At 46.3% G+C, this 23584-nt stretch overlaps 1 protein-coding gene across 1 annotated transcript in view; it reads right to left on the reverse strand.

Annotated features, from left to right (window-relative positions):
- Nucleotides 1-23584, reverse strand: part of CCNY (cyclin Y) — a 1206874-nt gene that overhangs the window by 653044 nt on the left and 530246 nt on the right. Inside the window, exon 4 of the mRNA XM_069648029.1 lies at nucleotides 19195-19295. Within this exon, the coding sequence (XP_069504130.1) occupies nucleotides 19195-19295 (101 nt within the window). The remainder of the gene's footprint in view (nucleotides 1-19194; nucleotides 19296-23584) is intronic.

A 23584-nucleotide genomic window follows, 5' to 3' on the forward strand; every position in this document is an offset into this window, starting at 1 on the left:
GTCGAGAGACACCAACCAGTCCTGAAGCTGAAGGGCCTGGAGGACTTGAGAGAGAGTAACCATCTTGAACTTGTCCTTCCTGAGGAGTTTGTTCAAACCGCGCAAGTCCATGATGGGTCTCAATCCCCCGTCTTTCTTCGAAATCAAAAAATAAGGAGAATAACATCCCTTGTTCCTCTCCGCTACAGGCACCAGTTCTATGGCGCCTTTCTCCAGCAGGGCTTGAATTTCCTGTACAAGCAGCGGATCCGGACTCTTCAAAGAGAGGTTCCCTGGTGGATTGTCGTGAGGCCTCTGCTGAAAGGGAAGACAGTAGCCGTGGGTTATGATCTCCAGAACCTACACATCTGAAGTAATGGCACGCCACTCTACAAGATGCTGCGCCAGCCTTCCCCCAACCGGCGAACCATGGGACCTGGCCTCATGACTGAGTGGTAGCGGCTGCAGCGTTGCCTGAGGGCAAAGAGGCAACTGCCCGAGCGGCCTTGGCACCACGGGTACTCTGTCGTCCACCTCTGGTACCCCTGCGTTGGCCTCTTTGACTGCTAGCTCCTCTCGCTTTACTGAAGGACGAGTAATAGCGAAAGGAACCACCCCTACATTGCTGTCCCCTAGGACGAAAAGGCGGAGGTTGGTGAACTGCAGCGCCCAATGACTTCGCTGCAGCTTTGGAGGTCTGCAACCTCTCAAGGCTCTCGTCAGCCTTGCTGCCAAAAAGGTGTTCACCGTGAAAGGGCATGTTGAGGAGCCGGGACTGCACATCAGGAGCAAACCCCGACTTCCGCAACCACGCAAACCTGCGTATCACGGTGCTCGCCGCCATGGACCTGCTGACGCATTCAGCCATGTCCAAACCCGACTGAATGGACTCACACATGGCATCCTTACCATCCTGGACCATAGCACTTAAACCATCCCGTTCGTCCCCTTCGGGAATATGTTCAGCCGCTAACGCAACACAGTTCCACAGAGTGTGTGTGAGAAACGAGACAAGGCACATATGGAGTTGGCCGCCTGAAGCGCCATACCCCCAGAAGAAAACACTTTCTTCGCCCAGCCATCAAAACGTTTGTTGTCCCTATCAGGAGGGATGGTAGGGTACGACGCCTGCTTTGCCGGGGCCGTGGCCGCCTGCACCACCAAACTCTCCGGAGTGGGCTGCCTGGTCAAGTAGCAGGGGTCGCTTTTGGCTGGACAGTATTTTCGCGACAAGGACCTGCCTACCGCCGGGAGACTCTCCGGAGCAGTCCAAGCCACCGCCACCCTTCTCTGTAGAGCCATATGAAACGGCAGTACCGGGTCAGTTAGGGGACCAACATCAAGGATGTCCCTGAGATCATCCTGCACAAACTCCCCTGGGGGAGCAGACCATCCCCAAGTACTTGGAGACCCTAGCCATAAGGCGCCGGTACGAGGAATCGGCATGAGAGCCAGGCTCAGGCCTACAAAACTCCACCTCCGGAGAGGTGTCCAGTCCACTGGCATCATGCAGTGACTGCCTCAAATCGTCAAATTGACTATGGCCCGAGACCATCTCATCCGGAACCTGACTAGGAACCAGGCCATCAGAATCCTCATCCACCTCCGAAATATAATCCAAGTGGTGAAAAGAAGGCACCCGAGAGTGCTTACTCTTAACTAGAGCCTTTCTAGGGGGTTCCCCCGTGCCACGGGGTACCTCCGACACCCTGGCCCCGAAAGGCGTCGAGAGCATCGAGTGAATCGGCGCCGGCGTTGAGAGAACAGGCATCGGCGCCGAGAGGATCGGCGTTGAGTAAATCGGCGTCGACATCAGAAGCAGCGCCGCCAGTATCGACGCAGTCCTCGAAGCTGGAGCACCGAACGTGTCCTTCGACGACCTGAGCGTCGACGGCTTCGACGACTTCCTTGGAGCCCGAGCTTCGAGAACGCCGGTCGACGCCCTCAGGCGTCGATGTCTTCCTCGAAGACATCACAGGTGCACACGGTCTTGAACGCGTCGAGGACCGGGACCTGGAACGAGTACGTCAAGAACAAGTCCCCTTGTCCGAACGGGACCTCTCCCGTGACTCGCGCCGACCACTCTTGCGAGCGGTGTCTCTCGACCTCTCACGGCCGACCCCACTCGGGGGCACGGGCGGCTTAGTACGCTGCGACTCGAGAATCACCAGCATTTTCTTCCCGAAGGAAGCCCATTCCTCCGGCGTCGCACGGGTGGTGGGGTAAGCGACGTGCCGGGCAGAGTCCTCAGAAGAGGACCTGGAAGACGACCGCCGTCAGCGCTTGCGAGAATGCCTCGAAGAGGCAGAGAAGTGGCGAGACCGACTCCTAGAAGGAGACCCACGAGACTTCTGACGATGACACAGAGAGTCACCTCTCGAATCATCCGTCGAAAGCCCCGCAGACTTCGACTTCCGGGGCTTGGACACCCGACCTACCGACAACTTCTTCTTACGTTCCTGTAAGGCTTTGGACGTGAGCGACTGGCAGTCGATACAGTCATCCGTGTCGTGGGCCTCCCCGAGGCACCAGAGGCAGGCATCGTGCAAGTCAGTCACCGACATCTTGGACCCACACTCCCCGCACTTCTTGAAGCCCGGAGGCGGGGTCGAAGACGAAGTAGAAGACATCTTCATACGAAGGATTTTCTCACAAAAACAAACAGGTTCGAAGAACCGAGAAGAACAGAACTCCAAAGAGTCGAGGCGTAACCGAGATTCACAAAGCAACACGTTCGCGGAAAAAACGGAACTGAGGCTACGGGCGTCGTGCATCCTACTTATCACATCGCATGACGTCGGAGGAGGTCCTCGACGACGGTGCATCGACGTCATCGACGCAGGACGCAGACGCCGAATAAAGTTTCCGAAGCAGCACAGCTGTGGTGATTACCTGTCATAGATATGAAATATGTCGGAGGACCCAATCCCCTCGAATCTGTGATTTTGACGGACCCTTAAATGCAGCAGTAATGGCGTTACAGCCGCATTTAAGGGTTACCGTCAAACTCGTGATGACACCCAAAATGTTCAGAAGGTGAAAACATCGCTAAATTTAAAATATTACCAGAAGGTGAAAACACAGCCAAATTCAAAATGTTATAAGGTTAAAAAGCCTCACAGTAATAGGCAACAGGAGTGGGAGTCCAGGGGAGATGGAGTGAGGTTGGAAAGTCAGACGGGTACAGTAAGTCATGGTAGAGGCGACTAACCCATTGTTGATGAAGTGAGAATGTCACGTAAGTTCAGGTTCCACTGAGGAGTGTGGTAGCGTCATCATCAATGCGCTTGTGAGGGGTGCAGTGAGTCCTCACACAGCGAACCGGCAGCGGACAGGGAGGAGACAGAGGCCTTAGGAAGTGAGCTTTAGGAAGGGGGCCTTTGGTGAGGGGGCCAGCTAAAGCCTGCCAGTCCCGGTAGGATGGTTTGTAGGCTGCGCTGGTCAATGGGTGAGCACTAAGGCAGGGTTCAGCTTGTGGTTGCAGGTGACTGCCATCTTCAAATTGCGGCAGCGGAGAACCAGCAACACAGTATAGGACAATAACCCTCAGGGCCCACCAGAGGTATTGGGCAAAGGAGGCAGTGTGTGCAACGTGGCCGGCGCACAAGAAATGACAAATTTGGGAGTTAAATTGTGCACATATTTTTCTTTTTTTTTCAAAACCGAAAGCGGATGATGAGAAAAATCCTCTGGGGTTAAAACCATACCTCTGAGCATTGATGAAGGTTACCAGCAGCACGGCCTCTAGGCGGGCGCTCGCGCTTGTGGGGAGCAGATGATCACATCTCCGATGGAATCACGAAACACAGCCGAAAGATAGAAATCGGACAGTAGATAGATGGAGCGACCAGCACCCAGGCAAGGTTTAGCCAGTTGATATCTGATCTTAACTGACTTTCATGTAATACAGGTAGGTAAACATACTAAATCATTTGGAGGTGGAATGCAATGGCCTCACACACACACCGAGCTGGGCGCTGCACTCTGAAGTGCCCACAACATATTTCCGTTATCATTAGGATCATTGGAGCACAACTACCCAGTGCTCATCCTGTGGTAAAGTAAACCAGGATGGATATCTTTTTTTGAGAGCTGTAATGACGATAAGAACAGTAGTGATCATAACAATGGGGATAGTCACCAGGTGAGAAGTGATTTAACCTTAAGACTACACAGGGCTCATTTGGGTTTCAAGATGACAAATACATTTCTGAAGTAACCAACTAAAATCCATTATGTGTAAGTGCGTCTCTTACACATTAACTGTGGATATTCTAAAAACATCACCGAATTTTGCACATTAACATTTCAACGAGGGGGGCGTGGCTTGAGCCCATGGAGTGAGGCAGCCTTTGAACAGAATTCCCGTCGAGATCCTGATACAGATCATAACAAAGAGCGCTCTAACTTATACCATCGCCACTGCCAGCATATCTCTGGGTGTGGGAAGCGATCCTGTTGCCCTGACGTGCAAAATCGGCAAAAATCAAAGCGGATTATTCGCAAAAAAGAAGGTTTGAAGTTACGGCCCTGCTGTGTACAGATGGCGGATGGAGCTGCGATCTGACTGTGGAGGGTACAACAAGTGGAAAAGTGAAGTGGCAGACGGGGCTGGAGGCATCAGGCCCCCGACGTGGGATCCCTTTGGGCGCAGTGAGCTGAAAAGACGTGGAGCCACACCAGTGCGCTTATAGTGCGTCTAGCTGTATGTAGGGGAACTCGTGGGAGCAGGGATGGATCCCTGACTGTGCAAAGAAAGACGCACTGAGAGGTCCCTGCTAGGCGCTGGGAGTGCGGCCATGCTTGGGTCACATAGAAGGCGAGGTTCACCGTGGGCGAAGCGGGTGGAGACGCGGCCTGCTGAACCCCTGGTGCACGCTTTGCTGCAACTCCTGGAAGCCAATGAGGGATACCACCTGTGGGGTACGTACCTGTGGGTAAAGCTGCTACAGCTATACGCCCACGTGAGGAGTGGGCAGGAGACCACAGAACTTTGAACCTACAACAACCTCATATTCGGAGCAGCGACATGGGGCTCCCAAAGGGCAGTTGACACGATAAGCCCTCCAGATATACTGACGATCCGGCCTGAGCTGCTTATAACGGGTTGATAAGCCCGCTGCGTGAGTCACTGGGAAACGTCTAAAGTGCGTTGAGCACGCTGCAGTACACAGCACTGCGGGTCTGCACACAGTGGGAGAAGCCTGCAAAGTACTAAACTGGTGGTTGGTATGAGTCGTACAGAAAGAGGCTCCAATGCCGGTTCTAGAGGGTGGACTGAGACGGCCCACACAAACAACAAGTGCTTCTCCCCCATTTGATTGTCTAAGTACTGAATTAGTCGAGTAGACAGAAGCACATACATTGGAATTGGCTGGGGCACAGAGGCGATAAGGGACCATTGTATGCTCATTAGAGAACACTGGTAAGAACTGAGCTGTTAGCATTGATGAGCTGCATGAGACTAATAAAGGCATCCAGTGGGGAGAATCACTATTTGGGTTCTATGGTGTGAGGCGCAAAGCAGGCATTGCTATACTGGGTACCGGCGACACAGCGTGCAGCCGCTGCTGCGTAAGCCTGCAACTGCTAACAGACGGCCTGAGGGATTGAAAAGTATACTGAGACCCTGCCACTAGGGTTAGGGCATGAAACGGGGGCCTGCGCCCCTTTTCCTCCACTGGACAGATATAGCAGAGACCTGATCACAGATGGTGGCCACTGGAGAAGGGAAGGGGGATGAAGACCAGGCACATGGACAGGCGACTGGTGACAATTACTGAGCGTGGGATCACCTGCGCTGAGAAGTGCGAGTGACCCTTCAAAAAAAAAGCACTGTACGCACCACGTTGGGCCAGCTGGACTGTAGGGTGAGCTGGCAATGCTGAGCAGCAGGTCTGCTAGAGGTACACTGGAACGAGGTAAATGAGGTTGGGGCAGCGGAGCAGAAGCACTGCTTAAGCTAAGGAACTACGATCCCAAGGGAGGCCGCAATTACGACAGGGTGCAGGATACAGGTGACCTACAAAAGGCACAGCCCCACAGCCTGGCGTACAAGAACACCACCTAGCAGAACAACGCCAGCAGGGCGCAGCAACAAAAAACCGCAAACCTGAAGACACTAACAGAGTCGATACCTAGAGCACTAACAGTGGGCGATAACTGTTAAACAGCCAACAGCCATAACTACTGCATGGTCAAGTGGATAAGAGCACCACCGATACTGAGGGGCGCAGAGGTGCATTGGTGAACACAAGGGTATGTCCCCATCTAAAGGGAAGAGGAAGGCAAAAATCATGGACTCCTTCAATAATGCAACCAGACCTCATGAATCAACACAGGGAAGTGCCGGTACACAAAATGCAACAGAGGCTCCAAACGCCAGCAACAAAGATGACCAGGTGTTGGCAGCGATTGCGGCACTGCAGTCATCTTTTGAAATGAAAATAGAAGAGGTCAAAGTTGACTTGCAGTTGATGAGGCCGAGACTGGCCTAAAAGAAACCACAGAGACGACGAGAGACCTGGAAACACGACTGAAGGAGCTGGAGAGGAGAAACTGAGTGCTGGAATCATGTTCGGAGGATGCAGAGGGGCGGGCCCAGTGAAACAATGTTCGACTACTGGGAATTCCTGAGGGGCTTGAGGGCGCGAACCCCACAAGATTCGTAGAGACCTTGCTATTACAGGAGATTGGAGCTAGTAGCCTCACGCAGGGATTTGCAGTGGAAAGGGCACACAGTTCCTTGTAGAAAAGATCACTGCTGGGGTCGCACCCTTGCTTGATGATTGCAAAAATCCTGAACTTCCAGGACAGGGACGTAATACTTAAATATTCCACGGAAGGAGGAGAGATACGACGAGACAACTCTACAACAGCCATATACCCAGATTACACACCTGCAGTTCAAAGGGCCAGAAATTCCTTGGAGCCGGTTAAAGCCAGACTCTGACAATTAAACATCAAGTACATGCTCATGTATCCGTCTAGGCTTAAGGTGATCTACAAAGGCCGTCCCATTTTTCTTGAAACTCCAGCGGCAGCCACTATGTGGCTGGAACATAATCTAGACAAAGGAGAAGAAACTGTCACATGAGCGGTAACTTGTATTAAGAGGGTGGTGGGCACGAGGGGATTATGTTGTTTACTGAATAGTTTATTATGATGTACTATGGCAAATGGGCACTAATGTGCAACTATGTTGAGGAATCCTAAATTAGGCAGGGGGTGACGCCTGGCCACTTGCCTTGTGCTCACAAGCCTAACCCACGCAAAGGTTAAAGTCGGCCAGTTGCCGAGAAGACCTAGATGGGCCACGACGGTGTGAGGGCACCTGGGCACTGCAAGAAGGGTGCAGCAGCTGGGCATGAATATTTAGTTTTGGTTATTGTTTGTTTTGTTTTATGTTCTTCACGTCAAAAGATAAACGAAGGGGAAAGGTAATCCTGGATGGCAAATAGACAGGGGAGGTCAGACACATTAATCCAGGTAATTAAGGCAGAAATATGGGCATTGCCAGGTTGGGTGGAAACAGTGGGCGAGCAAAGGAAAGCAGTCACATATGTCCATGGCAGCTAACATTAAGAAACGGAAACCGAGTGAAATACTTTAACAGAAAAAAGGTGTCCATTGCGTTGTTGCAAGAAACCCACCTAACAGAGGGTGAATTGGCAAAGGTCAAAGAGTGCTGGGGGGTTCAGGGTTATGGAGTGGTATACTCAAAATACGCTTGAGGGGTTTTAACATGGATAAATACTGCTGTCCATTTCCGACTCCTGGGGATGCAGACGGGAGGTATCTGATATTACAAGGCCATATAGAACAGGTAGAAATATGCATAATCAACTCCTACTTCCCCAATCACGGAATCCCATCTTAACTCAACATGCTATGTGCTAGGATAACACCATATCAGGAATGCTTTTTTCTCTGGGGGGGGGCGACTTCAATTGTGTTAGGGATCTTGACTTGGATAAGTCTCTCCCGCCTGTAATCCGGCCAGGGGTGGCCTCTGTTGTGCTGGATAAATTGCTACGGAATTTGGATCTCATGGATGTATGGAGAGAACTACACCCTAGCGGTAGATGCTACTCATATTTTTCTTCACCCCACTGCCTGTACACTAGGATAGACTATTTGTGGGAAAGACCCACCTAGCAGAAATAATAAAATAAGCACAATATCTAGGCAGGTCAATCTCGGACCACTCGCCACTCCTGTTGGAGTGGAAGATGCTGGGCCTAAGGACCCCAATACCGCTGTGGCGTATGCCCACAGACAACCTGACAGACCAAATCTTCAGGGACCGGCTCAGAACAAAACTAGAGGAATACCTGGAGCTGAATTTAGGTAGTGTGAGAGACTGGAGCACAGTGTGGGAGGCAATGAAAGTGTTGGTGAGGGGGAAGATCATAGCCAGTGCAGGAGGTATCCGAAAGACACCAAGGGCGGAACTGGAGAAAAGGGAGGAGGACATTGGACAAATGGAAACATGAACACTGGACACCCGGGAGGAGGAAAAGGTAAGCCTGGTTGAGGCTAGCAGAAGCTGCCAGGAAGCCTGGGAGAGGATGTCGAAATGTGATTACACAGTTACAACCGCTAAGGCACATGCAGAGGGGGATAAGCCAAGTAGATTACTGTCATGGCTCTGCAAGAGGGAACACCCAAGACACTTGACCACAGAATTTATAGACGATGAGGCCAAAAAACACAAATTACAACAGGCAATTAACAATACATTTACCAAATTTTATTCCCACCTTTATAGACATGAGGAATTGGTACCCCAAGACGATATATTAGGCACTTTGGAAGAAATAGTATTGCCTAGGTTGGGTAAAACACAATATGAGGCGTTGGAGCAAGATATATCGGCTGAAGAAATAGGCGAGGCAATTAAATCGCTGAGCACTCGCAAGTCTCCCGGAAGTATTGGACTCCCCCCCCCCCCCCCAAGAGTTCTATACAGCATACGGCCCGATCTTAACCCCAGTGTTGCATGAGGTGTTCAAGGAAGCATATGAGAAGGGGCTGCTTCCAATGAGCAATTAGAGAAACCCTAGTAATCCCGATCCCCAAACCATGGAAAGCCACAGACAAATGCGACTCATATCGGCCACTGGCAATGTTAAACTACGACATAGAAATACAGACTACCATATTAGCAAAGCGGCTGTCCAGGTTGATTAGTGAACTGATACACAGGGATCAAAATGGTTTCATACCGGGCCGCAGCACAGCCATGAATCTGCACTGACAGCATGTTATAGCACAAACGGCTGACTCACAGGCACATTATGCGATAATCTCGCTAGACGCAATAACAGCATTTGATTTTTTATACTGGGAGTGGCTACTGGCAGTAATGAGGGAGTTTGGATTTGGTGAACAGTTCATTATATGGATAAAGATACTATACACTGAACTGGTGGTGAGGGATAAATCCGGGAGGGTGGTGTCATCGGCCTGGAACATACAAAGGGGCACCAGGCAAGGGTGGTGTTGTCACCCATGCTCTACGTACTGGGGCTGGAGCCAATAGCAATCTACCTTAGAAAGCAATTCCTCGAGGCAGGCATATGGGTGGAAGAGTTGGCCACCTAGCATCGCTCTACATGGATGATGTACTATTATATGTGAAGGACCTACACTTCAATGTGCCAGTGATACTGGAGGTGCTAGACAACTACGCAAAGGTATCGAGAATATGCTTCAGCAGAGCAATGTTTTACCTATATCCCACTGGCAGGCCTAAGAGGGAAAAACATGGACGAATTGCCGAGAGTAGGGCTCCAATGGCAGCTGGAATTATTCAGATATTTGGGGGTGAACATAGGAAAATACGTTCATGCATTTTTTCTGGTGTAACACGGAAGCTGTGGTGAAGGGTTTACGTAAATCCATAAAATTCTGGTACAAATTACCGCTGTCACTAATGGGCAGGGTTGCTATCACCAAAATTATAATTTTACCAAGATTTCTGTATCATTTCAACAATGTCCATGATTATATCAAGGACCCATTCTTCCGCTTATTAGAAATACTCCTAAGAGAATTCCTATGGGGTACGGCCCGACAAAAACTAGCACTTACTACGCTTTACTTGCCCTAGAAGGAAGGGGGTGACACAAATGCAGGACCTGGAGAGATTACTTGGCAGCGCAACTAAGCTTTATAGCTAAATGGCTATCAGACAAGGGGACTTCGGAAACAGTGCTGATACAGAGTCTGGTGGCCCGCACACTTGAAGGAAATACTATGGTTACCACCAAAGTGTTTGGGTGCAATGCCTATGATTGTGACACTGGGGCGACAGGTGTGGCAAAGGGCCCCGACGCTGTTGAAGCTTGAACGCCCCTACTCACCTGAAATCCCAATTGCAGTACATGTCTGTAAGGATAGAACAGACTGGGCGGTAGGGAGACACTGGGAGAGATGAGGCATCTACAGCTAAGGAGATATGGATGTGGAGGGTGTCTTCAGGGAGTTTCGATCTTTAATTGAGAAGGAAGGGCAGTTTTTGTGGTACCAGAGGGTTAGAAAAGAGGCGAGAGGGAGGTGGGCGGAATGGCTTGATGATCCGGCAATCAACCCCTTGCTGACCCTAATGCATACCCTGAGTGATGGCTGGAAACCATTGTCCAGATTATACAGCCAATTTATAGATAGACCCAACCCCAAGAGTACCGTGCTGAAAGAACGCTGAGAGGCGGGTTGAGGGGAGACATAACAGGGAGTGGGAACCAATATTATTATACCCTAGTGAAGTGTCCATGAATCCCTACTTCAGATTGATCCAGCTGAATATGTTCTGTGGATGTGTGTGCATACAACAATTCCGGGCACAAATAGTACAGGCCTGCAGAAGAGCTGGGATTGTGCGATATGAATGGACCCCGAAAGAATGTCTGCTGGGGGCTTACCCTAGAGATAGTAAATTCAAACAAGTGGTAAAATTCATGGACATGTCATGCATACTGGCCAAAAGATCTATAGCGATGGCCTGGAAATCGTCCAGGGTCCCACAATACATACAATGGTACAAGGAATTTGAACGATGGGCAGAGGCAGAGAGCAGTGTGTGGGGTGGGGTGGGTGGTTGCTAGGTCAGGGGAAGATGCAAGTGTTCACTGTGAGGCGTGGAAAACGCTAGTCTGGGACATGGTTCCATCTCTCAGATGACAAACCCAAATGAACATCCATAAGGCAGCTGTATATTGTTGTAAATGAAGGACAATATGCCATAGGAGTTATCCCGGCTGCGGAGCCCCCACAGGACCCACACACAATGCCCCTGATTGTCTGCAAAGAAAAACGAACAATTGAGAAAAATATGCTGCCTGACACATGAAGGAAGTGTGTTTGTTGTTGTGTTAACTTGTTATTGAGAAAAAGAAAAATACGCATACATACGAACCACATTGCAAAACATTGGAGCATTTGATACATGTGTAAATGTCTATATATAAATGCCAGTAAAAACACTTAAAAATAAATTAGCAGATCGACGAACCCAGCCCCAACCCTGAGCCCCCATTTTTTTGCAGTCATATAATTGGTAAAGCGTTCATTTTTTATGCAGAGACTTTTCAATTCTGCGAGAAGCCGTCTAATTTCACAGATTTTTTTTTTTATATTATGGGCAGACCAGTACACGGCAGTGGTCCATTCCTTTTCATGATGCCGGCGTAATTAAATGCGCTTTGTGGCAGTTGAGAAGGAGGAATGATAAAGCTATTGGACTTTGTTAGGTAAGAATTCATGTAGTAACCATGTGGGCGACTACACACTTGTCCTCTTGGTATTAGGTAACCCACCTTTTGGTATAGGCCTGTACTACACAAGCTGGTAGTGTGACTGAGCAGCCAGGCTCATCTCAAGAGGGGTAAATGTGACCTGTAGCAATGGAAATCGCAAATATAAGCAGCCAAGTGCACTCAAGGTATAAATAGTTATTTCTTTTTTTATTCGTTTTTAAATAAGCATTCTTTAAAAGGGGCAATATATGTAACGATCAAATATACTATGAAATACTTTTCCACAATCAACACAAAGCTAGTAGATACTCTTTAGAGATGCTGTTTACACACTTCCTACACTCCGAGCTGACTTCACTAACTAGGACAGTAATGGCATTTATATATCACTAGTACACTTTGTGGATTCTGAGGTTTGTAGAAAGGAAAGTTTAAGGGAAGGAAAAAAGGTTAAACATTTCTCGGTGCATATGAGCGCTTAAAACTTCCAATCAAGTCTAGACAAAAACCTTTCCCAGCAATAATAGTTTAAAACCAAGTTATGACCTCTGAGGAACAATCAATATCAAAGTCAAGTGGACTAGAAGATCTGCATGGTGCCAGAACAGCCAAAGTCAATTGGAGCTGAGGCACTTCTTAGATAAAGTCTTTCACAAAGTTAGAGAGTTTGTTAAAGAAATGTCACTGTAGGCTCACAACCTGTTGTGAAGGGTGGAGATGAAATGAACTCTAGAAAAGTAGCTACTGCAATTCTTAACTGAGAAGAGCAAAGCTAAAGACACCGAGGTAAACACCCCAAGACGGAAGAGTGGCTTTGGTTAGAAGAAGAGTGGCCCGGCTGGCTTCTGTCTGGTTGAAGAGATGCCGATCCTGTGTTCCTCAGCCTCAGTCGCAGGGACAAGAGGGAGGAAGTCTGTGGGAGCAATTCGGAAGTCGGCGGTAGCTACGGGCTCTTTTCAGATCAGCTGCACTTCACGGTTTCTACGCTCGGTAAACAGCACCACCGCGGATCGTGGCCACCGGTTGGGCTTCCTTCGCTCCTTGAGTCCTGCACTCTGGTGAGGGGACTCGAGCACTGGTCATCCTGCTTCTGAAGGGTGCTGGGGAGACTGCTGGAGCTTCTATCCGGCTTGCAGACGTTGCACTCGACTACAGATTTCTCAATCCCTGGCACGTGGTACCTGCAGCAGCAATGAAGTACAGCCAGTCGGTGAAGATGGTCCAGTGGAGTTCGTCTCGGGGTTAGTTGGTGCCTCTAACCCAAGGGAAGAAGTCGTCCCTTTAGGAGCTTCTCTTGTTGATCAGAAAAAGGAGTTTCAGCACAGCAGCAGGGCTTCACTGGGCTTTGAAAGGTCCAGGAGGATGCAGCAAGCCCTTTCACTGTTTCTTCATTGGGTGTTTTTCCCAGTGGTCAACTCAGCGTCTAGTCCCAAAACCCTTGCCTTTTAAGCAGGTTTCTTCCATTCATGCACAGCCTAGGCTGTCACTCAAACATCAGGGGGGCTGTTCTGAAAGGACAGCCAGCTGACCAAACAGGACTGGGTGCCTTCAGGCATTCCTAAAGCCAAACGACAGGGGAGTTTCGGGAACCTCCCTCACTTCCTGCCCTTCCAGACACACTGGAGCCAGAGGTGGGTTTAAGTAATGAAGCCCACCAGAAGCAAAACAAACCAAGGGCTTAACCCTGACTTGGCGCGCAGAGTAAAACCCAAGAAAGACCTCGCAAACAGAAAATGGTGAAAACAGAAAACCGGGGCCATATAGACAAAATGGTCACCTATGGGTGCTACAGTGCAACCGAGGATTCAGCCTGCAGTAGAAAAGCATAATGGTAGGAAAATTAAATCACTGCCACCAGCCATTTAAAGTAGTGAGGGTAACATAATAAATGTTACATGAGTAGGTAGGATAAGGGGCTACTAAGTAACCCCCCCCCAGCACTCCACATAAGATGGTGTGTGCTGGACCCACAAAGAGAAAAGGTAAGTAAAGTCAATTTCACTTTACTATTCTTAGGAACAGTAGTTCACCCAAGAAAAGGGATTTAAACCTTATGCGAAATGTAAAGGATTTCTCTGTGACACTGCACCGAAGGTGCTGTGTGTCACCATACAAAAAGTAGATGCCAATGGAGTTTGTCATACTCCAAAACAAAGGAAACACAATTATTTAACATTTTTTTTGTTTGTTATAGCTGAAAAAAGCCTTTCAAATATACAAAATAATATATATCATATAATTCACATTTTAAAATTGCTTAATTTTCTTCCTCATAATGGGAAGAAGCATAATATTCTTAAAAATCATATTATAAAGATAATAAATCAAATAAAGATCAAAAAGGGCATGTTTTGCTACTTCAATGTTAACAGAAATTCCAAAAACTTGAAATACAAACAAAAAAGAGCAACAGAAGATCATGTTAACAAAAAATTCAAAAAATACATATCAAGGCAGTCTCGTGACTCCAAGTTCCCAAAGTAATCTACAGCACTCTTAGATGTTTTTCACTTTGCAAAATTGACTTCACAAGTAATGCACTGTGGGGTACATTCAAGGACTAAGGCAGAAGCCCCCTACAACAAAAACTGCATTTCAGCAGTCACCCAAAAAATGGCTGTGCTTTTGTCTGAGAACCTATAGGGCGAGAGTTGAACACAGCCACCACAAGAATAGCTGCGTTATGTTTTCATTCACGTGAATCTAGAGAAAACAAATCAAATTCAGAATGGCTGTGCATTGCTGTACTGTCATTTAAACATTCAAGGATGCACAGAAAATTACCTACATTTAAAAAGGCATTGCACTGGTGCTACTTTCATTTTTAACATCACACAGTGTTGTTCTATTAAAACGCAGACCTTTCCATGTACTTCATTTTGAACACCATCAAATAAGTCCATCCCTTCCAGAATGGCATTGTTTCGTCAGTAAAGTTCATGAAAAGCAAAAGAATTCTGCTTCAAGTCTGCACATCTTGGATTTACTTTTTGAAATAAACCAACACACGCAAAGTACTTTAAAGGAATGATGCTCTCTGATGCTTTGTGTTAATTACCAAAAAACTATTTTCAAGCATATCGGTGTTCAGAAATTGACCAGATCTATAAAAAGCCTTTTAGAAAGTAAATGCAAAGGAAACTGTGTGCAGAGAAAAAACGCATCTGGTACAATCAACATGAGAAGAAAAAATGAACATGTGTAAATCTGTTGTTGCCAAGCAGGGAATGACCTTGGGAAAGCTAAATGTGAAATACTGTAGCTCGCACAGAAACACAATTATACATGTGGGGTGGGAGATGCAAAGATATATTGTGCTCTGTTTTTCCCCCCAAAAGACAAATCATCCTGCCTGAGGCCCAGGAATTTCTGTCAAACCAGTTTGGCAGCAAGGCTAATTTCGCACCTACGAGTGACTACGGCTGCAAGGGCAGGTGCACTGTTCTTATGGACCCGACAGTGTGATAATTACAGGTTCTGCCAGACTACCAGGCAGAACTGCTCACAAGGACAATGGATGGGGGTGAAGCCCTGTTTTTGCCTCACAGATGTGATTTCCTTTCCATTCATCCCCAGTATCCACTGGAGGACTTCAAATGGGGAGTCATGAAAACCCTTGTGCAAGATGACCCAAGGAAGACTATCTGGATTGTGGGGGTGTCAGCGCCGCCCACTTCTTGGGCAAATCTACCTCATTGACAATGCAGAAAATGTATACTTTAAGACAGTTTTCTTTGCAATTTTAATAAGCAGCAATGTGATATTATGATGGTTTGAGTGTAAATTTTGGACAAGCACAATAAGACTATGTGCAGCTCTCTGGTATGTGGTGAACTGAAATGGTAGGAAAATGCATTTCTGGCGGAAGCATAAATGGCATAGATATTAAACTTGTGGAAACTATGCCAAATACTATTATGCTTATGTGTAGCCATTTGTAGAATTTTAGGTAATATGTTTCTCCTGAAAACAGCGAAATTGTTTCCATGGACGAGGCAACATCGCACAGAATTTGCGTTCGAACCGGCATATTCCTTGTGAAATATGGGATCTGCACATCTGATTTTTATGATGGTGACTATTGTAAACATGAGGTTTTTGTTTCATAAAGTATTTTGGCAAAAAGTAACTGTGGTGAGACAAAGCAAGTAATAAAACACAGACAAACTGATGTCACGTCTCCTGAACCAATCAGCTTGGGGGAAGGTGGGAGGACCGATAGGCTGGCCTATCCTACGATAGGACTAATTATTGGGTGCTTCCACCCATATTGTAAAATTCTATGATATCACTCTGGCTATTAAAAGGGTAGACAGGACACACAAGGATCTTCAACATTCAAAAATTCACCCTTCAAGACTCCAAGATGCCAGAACCAGGTCCAGAGGCAGCTGATCCCATCCAGGCATAACCACCTATTCAGAACCACATTTATCCCAATAATCCAGGCAGCAAGGAGGAAAAGCAGTTGATCCCTTTAGGAGAATCCAGTCACCAGACTCTTTGCCCAGCGGACTCAGCCCGCTGTCCACAGTGACCAGACTTTGCCCAGCTGTTCCCCATCAGAAGAGCCCAGCTGACCCAGTAACCAGATCTCTTGACCCCGCTGTTCGTGACCAGATCCGTGGAACCGCCATCTAGAGACCCTGCTTGCTGTCCAAATTACCAAACCCAAGCTGGCCTTGTAAGTATCCCATCACACAGTACCCAAAAACTGCATATCCCTCTATTTTACCTTGCATCCTGTTCAATCCCTAATAAAATCCCATAAAAACCCTAGTCATTTCCCAAATTGCCAGTATCTGCTGTTCACCCTTATCCCTAGAAGAATCTGTGTATGTCCATATCTGTTACCATATTTGTTCTTTATTTCCTTCAGTTACCTGTGTAAGTCCCTAGTATCATGTGGAATAACTCAATTAATTCCCCTATAAAGAGATTCACACTCAACCCCTTCATGACAAGTGACTTTCTTTAACAATTATAGTCTTTAAAATATAGTCTCAGCAGAGCTAATCCTTGTGCTAACAAAACTGATTTTGCCCGTGTATTTGCTTTCTTTTAAAAGAATCTGATTTGCTTTTCCAATAAAAAACCCATATCATCATCCCATAAGTCATCCCTTCCCATTAGTATCCCATCTGTTCTGTTTTTGTTTCCATCCCAAAAACCGATTTCCGATTGTTTTTTATTGCTAAGCCCATTTCCTGACCTGTTTGACAGTTTAAAGCCTGTGTGAAATAAGAAATTGCAATTCTGCCACGTGTGATTTTATTGCATTGTTTTCCTCCTAAAATCGATTTCCTCGCCTATGTTCATGTTGCTTTAGTACCCTGCTCAGTAGCCTGTAAGCTTCCTTGTCTCTTTAGTGCAGCCGCACACATTTCTGTCCCATCTATCTAACTGCAAATGGAAACTGACCTCTAAGTAACCAGTGAAATCAGACTGTGTGATTTCGCTCATTCTGAGGGTTTTCATTTTTCGTTTTGGCCTCCCATTCTGGGTTCGTGGATCGATTTTAAAAACCAATGTTTTCCTCTTCTTGCTGACTCCTTGTCACTGCTTTCCATCCACACAGGATTTATTTTATTTGGGGGAGTGCATAACATATGCGCCATCCATGATTGTGAATAAAAGTGATTTTATGTCCATTTCTATTTAAGGTTTATGTAAATAATGTCAGAAAGTGGAATTGATTCTATTATAAGATTTTGCATTTGTGTTGCCACACCGTGGTGGCTGCTGCCCTACATTTCGTTTTGCTATGGTTTTCACTTGAATTCTAAAAATAAATAAATATTTCTTTGTTACACACAGGCCTGGTTCATAGTCCATCGCGACACTGGGGGTTTTGTTAAGGTGGGTGTGAAACTGGTTGGGTGCCTCTTCAAAAAAGAATCCAGGGCTCAATTAATAAAAATCAAAAGGCATGGTTTATTGCGCGCCACCTTCAGTGTCAGTGGAAGAAGTCTCTGGCTGGAGTATGCCGTGTCTTAAAATCTGTTACAGCACAAAGTGATTAAAGTCACCCAACATCTTATGGTTTTAACACTGACGGTAGATTCAGCGATTGCATACATTTTATCATTGTCACATTTATTTTCGGGCTGTGGCTATCATAAAGGGCTCTCCACTGTAATTAGAGTCTAATATTTGATATCCAATAAAGATGTGCTGGAAGAATCTTCTTCTTAGAGAAAGCAAAGCAGGGCATTCAGCGATCAAATGTTTTCTTGTCTCAAGATGGGACTTGTTGTAACAAAATCTACAGCAGTTATCTTTACTGAGATTTCGTATGAACAGAATCTCGTTGGTGTACCACAAATTCATCCTCAACCTCAAGTAAAGCAATCTTTGTTTAGTATCGGGAAATTTTAAACAGATAAGGTTCTGTTGAATGCAGCTTTTTAATTCCAAAGGCTCGGTTCACATAATCAAATCAGGTCAAAACACATGAGAGAGTGAGAAAAAGGGCTCCCTCAATTTGTGGTTCAAATGAAAAAGTCCTAAATCCAGCAAAAGAGCTGGGGGTCTCTAAGGTTGAAGGGAATTAGCGCAGAAATTAGAATTCTCCCTTACAGTCTTATTGGCCATTTCTTCATCTTTTTTGTTGGGACGTTACAATGTGTACTGCCTTCTTTTAGAACCCGAGCAGTGGGCAATCTAATCCTGGAGTAACCATTCCTCGTGGATTGCTTTGGGGGGGGGCGGGGGAGTCGGCATACATTATGATATGAGTGATTCAACAAAGGAATGTTCGATACGTCCATTTTGGCTCAAACGTAATGGCAACGGTTACTTTGGTGTGCCCAAACCGTCTTAAAATATTTACTATGTTAACGAAAAAACACGAAAAAGAGAAATAAACATGAAGAGCTAAGCCAAAGAGAAATTGAAAGCACAAAGCAATGCCTCGTTTTTAATCTAACAACCCTGATGGCAAGGATAACTAAAATGCTTAAAATTCTGCAAAACTATTAATAAATTAAAGGAGACGGCATAATCTGAAAATGTACCAGCCGTAACTACAGCAGTGCATAAAAGAGGTAAAAACACAATAAGAACTTTCCATAGTACTAACTGTATAATAACAACACCAACCGATGTACATGTCCCCAGAGCTCATAGTACATTATAAAGGTTGTTGTTGCTCAGGAACAGTGCATTTCTCGCACCTGCATGCACGTGGAACGACAATCAATGAAAGCCTTTTGACTTCTCAAGTGGGTATACCCATGGAGCCTGTCAGAGTTATCAGCGACCCACTCTATTGACCATGAACACGCGGACAAGTGTGGGTTTCCAATAGTCAAAAAATGAGGCGCAGCGCAGGACCAACAGTAAGGCGTTGCGTTTGCAGGTATTACATGTCTGATCCATCCCACCTGCATCCCCGCGGCTAGAATTAAACACACACACCACGCCATGAAAAGCAAGACTTGGAAACAGCACCCACCATTTAATTGTATACTTGAGGTTTGGTTGACTGACTGTGCTGTCATCTAGGAAAATGGTGGAGCAGGAGCTGTACTTCCTTCTCATTTGGCCTGGAGGATGCTGCGGAATGACACGAAACAAAAGCAGCGTTAATTACACAATGCCAAGGACTCGCGCTGCAGGCAACGGTAATAAGCAGTTTGGCAACCTCAGGCGGCAACATCTTGTTAAACAGGCTTGTACGCCCTCCCCAGTGAAGGGAAGCAGGCCAGTCTCTGCTGCAACACAGCCGGGCATTCTGAAGCGAGGCATGGCCAGAGCTACGAACATGATAACGCGTTAATGTCCAAAACATGAAACTCGCCCAGGTGATCACCACCATTTAGGAATGGCTACCAACACACGGAAAAGGTAATATTTGATGTTGAAGGATCTGGCAGGAGAAATGAAAACTCAGAATGCCTCTGCGACTTCTGGACCGCCATCTGTTAATTAACATGTTTATATTTCGGCTTGAAAAACTCCTACTGAAGAACTAACCATATGGCGATTTACATTTTTTTAATGACCCTAGATCTTTTGCAGCCCACGATAAACGGAAACTGAACAGAAACCTAAAAAATGCCAGTGTGTGCTCAATTACACGGTAATTGTGGTTATGCAGCGTACAACCTGACCGAATGAACTACTGCAAAGTGTGTTGGGAGTGTGTGATACAGCAGATCACTAGGAGACTCTGAATGGCAACTAGAAGCTGGATGGTGGTGGTGTGCTGAGAACTGCTCTGGTGCACAGGCAAAAGGGTATACAGACAAAGCCGAGGCACCGACCCTACATTATTCAGGCACCCTCAGAACCACCACACTGCAATGCACACAACATTAATCAGGCACCATCAGAACCAACACGCTGCAATGCACACAACATTAATCAGGCACCATCAGAACCAACACGCTGCAATGCACACAACATTAATCGGGCACCATCAGAACCAACACGCTGCAACAAACAAAATTAATCAGGCACTCTCAGAACAGAGTCCAGTTTTGGAGACCACATTACCTTAACAGTCAATACAGGGCACCAAAACCGATTTGCTGGAGGAAAGGAGCAGAGTGTGTGATGTTCGTTGCTGAACGGAATAAGCCATACTAGGCATACACATATGTTAAACAGTTAAGGCAGAGACATAAGATATTTCATTTTACCGAATGGGTAGTAAGAATACATGAAATAGCCGCATAGCAGACAAGAGGGCAGCCTAAAACAGTGAAACTTTTATGAGCAAAAATGGGATGGACACAGTGGGATAAACCCACTTTGAAGCCAGGATCAACTAAAATAAAGGATGAATGGCCAGGATGACATTAGGAGGCAAGTGTAGTACCGTAAAGTCACCTATCAGATTGACTCATCTTATTTACCCTGCCATTTTCTGTTTAGCTACCTACCTTTCAGCATACAAAGGAGCATGTGTTCCACTTGCATCAATAAACGACTGCATTGCTAGATTGGAAATGGGCACACCAACCACCATGTTTCAGTGGGTCGAAGTACACATCAAAATGAGCCAAAATCTTGCTGAACTTCAAGCAGATGGTACCAACATTTATAGGTACTTATAAATAGTGGCGAAACTAAACACCACTCCTTTGTCACCATAAGACACCTATTTCTGCCAGGTTGTTTGTTGGGTCTGGGCTGTACCGTCTGCTAACGGGCACCATCCAATGATGGATATCAGAAAGGAGGTTACTGATTTAAGAGAACAGCTCATGGGTAAAGGAGGAAGGGGGAGATTTGAGTATCAGAATATAGATGATATGAGAATCGGATGGAGAAGTTGAATTTCCTGAGAGAGGAGGAACAGAATGTGAATAGGAGGGAATCAAGGACTGACCACTGCAGGAACCCTAGTAGGAGGGGCTGGCTCAGCCTTCAGCCAGGTCTCTGGTCTCCTAAGGCTATTCTCTTTCATGAAGGCCTAAACGGCAGCACATTATTATGCCGGTCACGTGGCACAGCGAGTAGACCGCTCGCCTTGACATCCGTGCAGAGCCTGCTAACGCAGGCTCGGATCCGGCGGGGCCAAACTCAGCCTTTCATCCTTCCGAGGTCGATAAATGAGCACCACACACCGTGGGTAATAATAAGCAGCACTCAGATACCTGAGGGTTAGTAGCGCGATATAAATGCCAAATCATCATTATTATTATTGAGGACATAGCACTCGATTTCAGAATATGCAAGGTTAGATCAATAATATGATATCCCTTCTATGACAAGACTTTTGTTCCCCTAGAAGGTCGAAAACCTCATCCTTGTCCACTTTGCAGAGGTCAGAGCAATTGGTGGGTTGAAGCTTGAGCTTTCAGAATCAGAGACCAATGGCACTTAGTCTGAATTCTTCAAAACCTTTGTGCAAGGCTTGGCTGCGAGTACATACAAGAACTACCCTTGCTTACTAAGCTAAGAAGTGTTCCCTAGGAAGCCCTTACTCATGCCAATCGAATAGGATCTATGTGATAACTGCGAATATTTTACTGCGAATTACAAAAATGTTTAATTCCCCCCCTTTTCACCCCATATATAGGAGGGGGAGACACCCTGCAATTCCCTCCAACATGTATTATTTACTTTAAATGTACCCCACCCCCACATATGTATGGGGTGAAATTGGGATGTCGAAATTCTACATTTTGGATTTGCAGTAAATGTATGTGCAGTGAAGGGTGTGTACGATCAAATGCACGAACGGTTGACAATCACTGTTGGGAATGGTGGTAAAGACGCTTAACCAAAGAATATGCAAAGGGTTGAACATCTGTTAATAGTTTGATCATTATAGCCAAGATCTCTGTAGGACATAAGAGTCTGCCTACACCTTTTTCTCTTTCGCTTGATGAACTATGGCAAAGTAAGTTGCGGTCCAACACCCACTGTCAGATGTCCCTAGCCAGCCAACACCAGGAAAGGGTGAGGGTGCAACCCACATTCCTGAAATAAATATGGCAGTGACATGATCTGTGTAGATGAACATTTACTTCACTTGGAAGACTCTGGAAACCTCTTTAAGGGCACGTTTCAGTTCTCGAGGGCATATCAATATCTTATTCTTGTTCTCAGTCTATCAGAACCTTATAATCAGAAAGCTATGTGGATGGTCTCCAGACGCCAAACTCTGCCTAGCCTGCGGTACTAGAGGTACAAAAGGGTCAGTGTACGGAGAAGCAAGGCCACAATGCACTGGCATCCATAGCCCACAAAGATACGTGACTTGGGCACCAAATACAGAAAAAAAGCTGCCTTTAGATAGTTATTCAGATTTCAAGTCACATTTGGGTCATCCCCAGACAGGTGTGGAAAATTGTATGGACCCATGAGAGGAACGGCCCTCTCTACATGATGCTTTTGACATAATAAACACGTGGCCTAAATATAATTTAGCTTGAAATACATATTTTATGTATTAACTTTTTCTGAAAAAGGATGCTTTTTAAAGAGTGAAAGGAACCCTGGTTCTTGAATACAATATATTCATGCAGACAGAAAGCCAATTAGAGGGAGATAATCCAGCAGTTGCAAGTGGGAGATGAATTTCGACCAATCACATGGCTTAGAATGTGGGCATCAATGCTGGTGTTGGCCGCATTCCGAGCCCTCTGATCTGCGCCAAGTGCCTCACATTTCGTTTTTTGTTTCATCAGCATCGGTCACCCGCAGTGGCCCATCCCAGCCACTGCTCTGGCCTTTCCTTTCACTGTCAAAATGGAAATAAAAAGGGGCTTCTTTTGTAAACAATCTGTCACTCGATTTCCATGGAAGAAATGTTTCCGTTTTATGAGAATGAAGGCAACCTCGAGCTCAAAGTGTGTTGCGTTTGAAGAAAGAACAACAACTTTTCATCATTCGGGTAATAGCCCTATCGCAAACCAACAAGGCCCTTACCATGCTCATATCTTGAACTTAATCGCTGTGCCTTTAACAGCCTGCATTGTCGACTCGAGAAGCCTACAAGGCTAGATTGAAACTTCCAATAGTTCACGAGTAATGATTGAAAGAAGAGAGCACAGAGCAGCACACAATTGTGCGGGCAGAAAACAAAAAGGTAAGCATGGAAAAGAAGTGGGTGATGGGGAAACACTGAGACGGTGGACATGACAGGGGAAAAAGGAGAAGCATTAGAAGGGGGACTGGGTCAATAGAGGACCCCAGAGAGGGGATAGTAGTTGTAATGCTAGAGATGAAGGAGATTAGGAAAAAAAAGAGATGAGATAAAGAAAGAGGTGTATGACGATAAATGGCGGCGGGGTCACACTGCATACAACACCACAAAATAGTTTTAAAAGGGGTGGACAGAATTATTATACAGAATGGTGAAAATGTGAGTAGCAACTGAGATCGCTATT

This window comes from Ambystoma mexicanum, chromosome 2q (genome assembly GCF_040938575.1).
Source record: "Ambystoma mexicanum isolate Mex_15411 chromosome 2q, UKY_AmexF1_1, whole genome shotgun sequence".
Taxonomy (NCBI): domain Eukaryota; kingdom Metazoa; phylum Chordata; class Amphibia; order Caudata; family Ambystomatidae; genus Ambystoma; species Ambystoma mexicanum.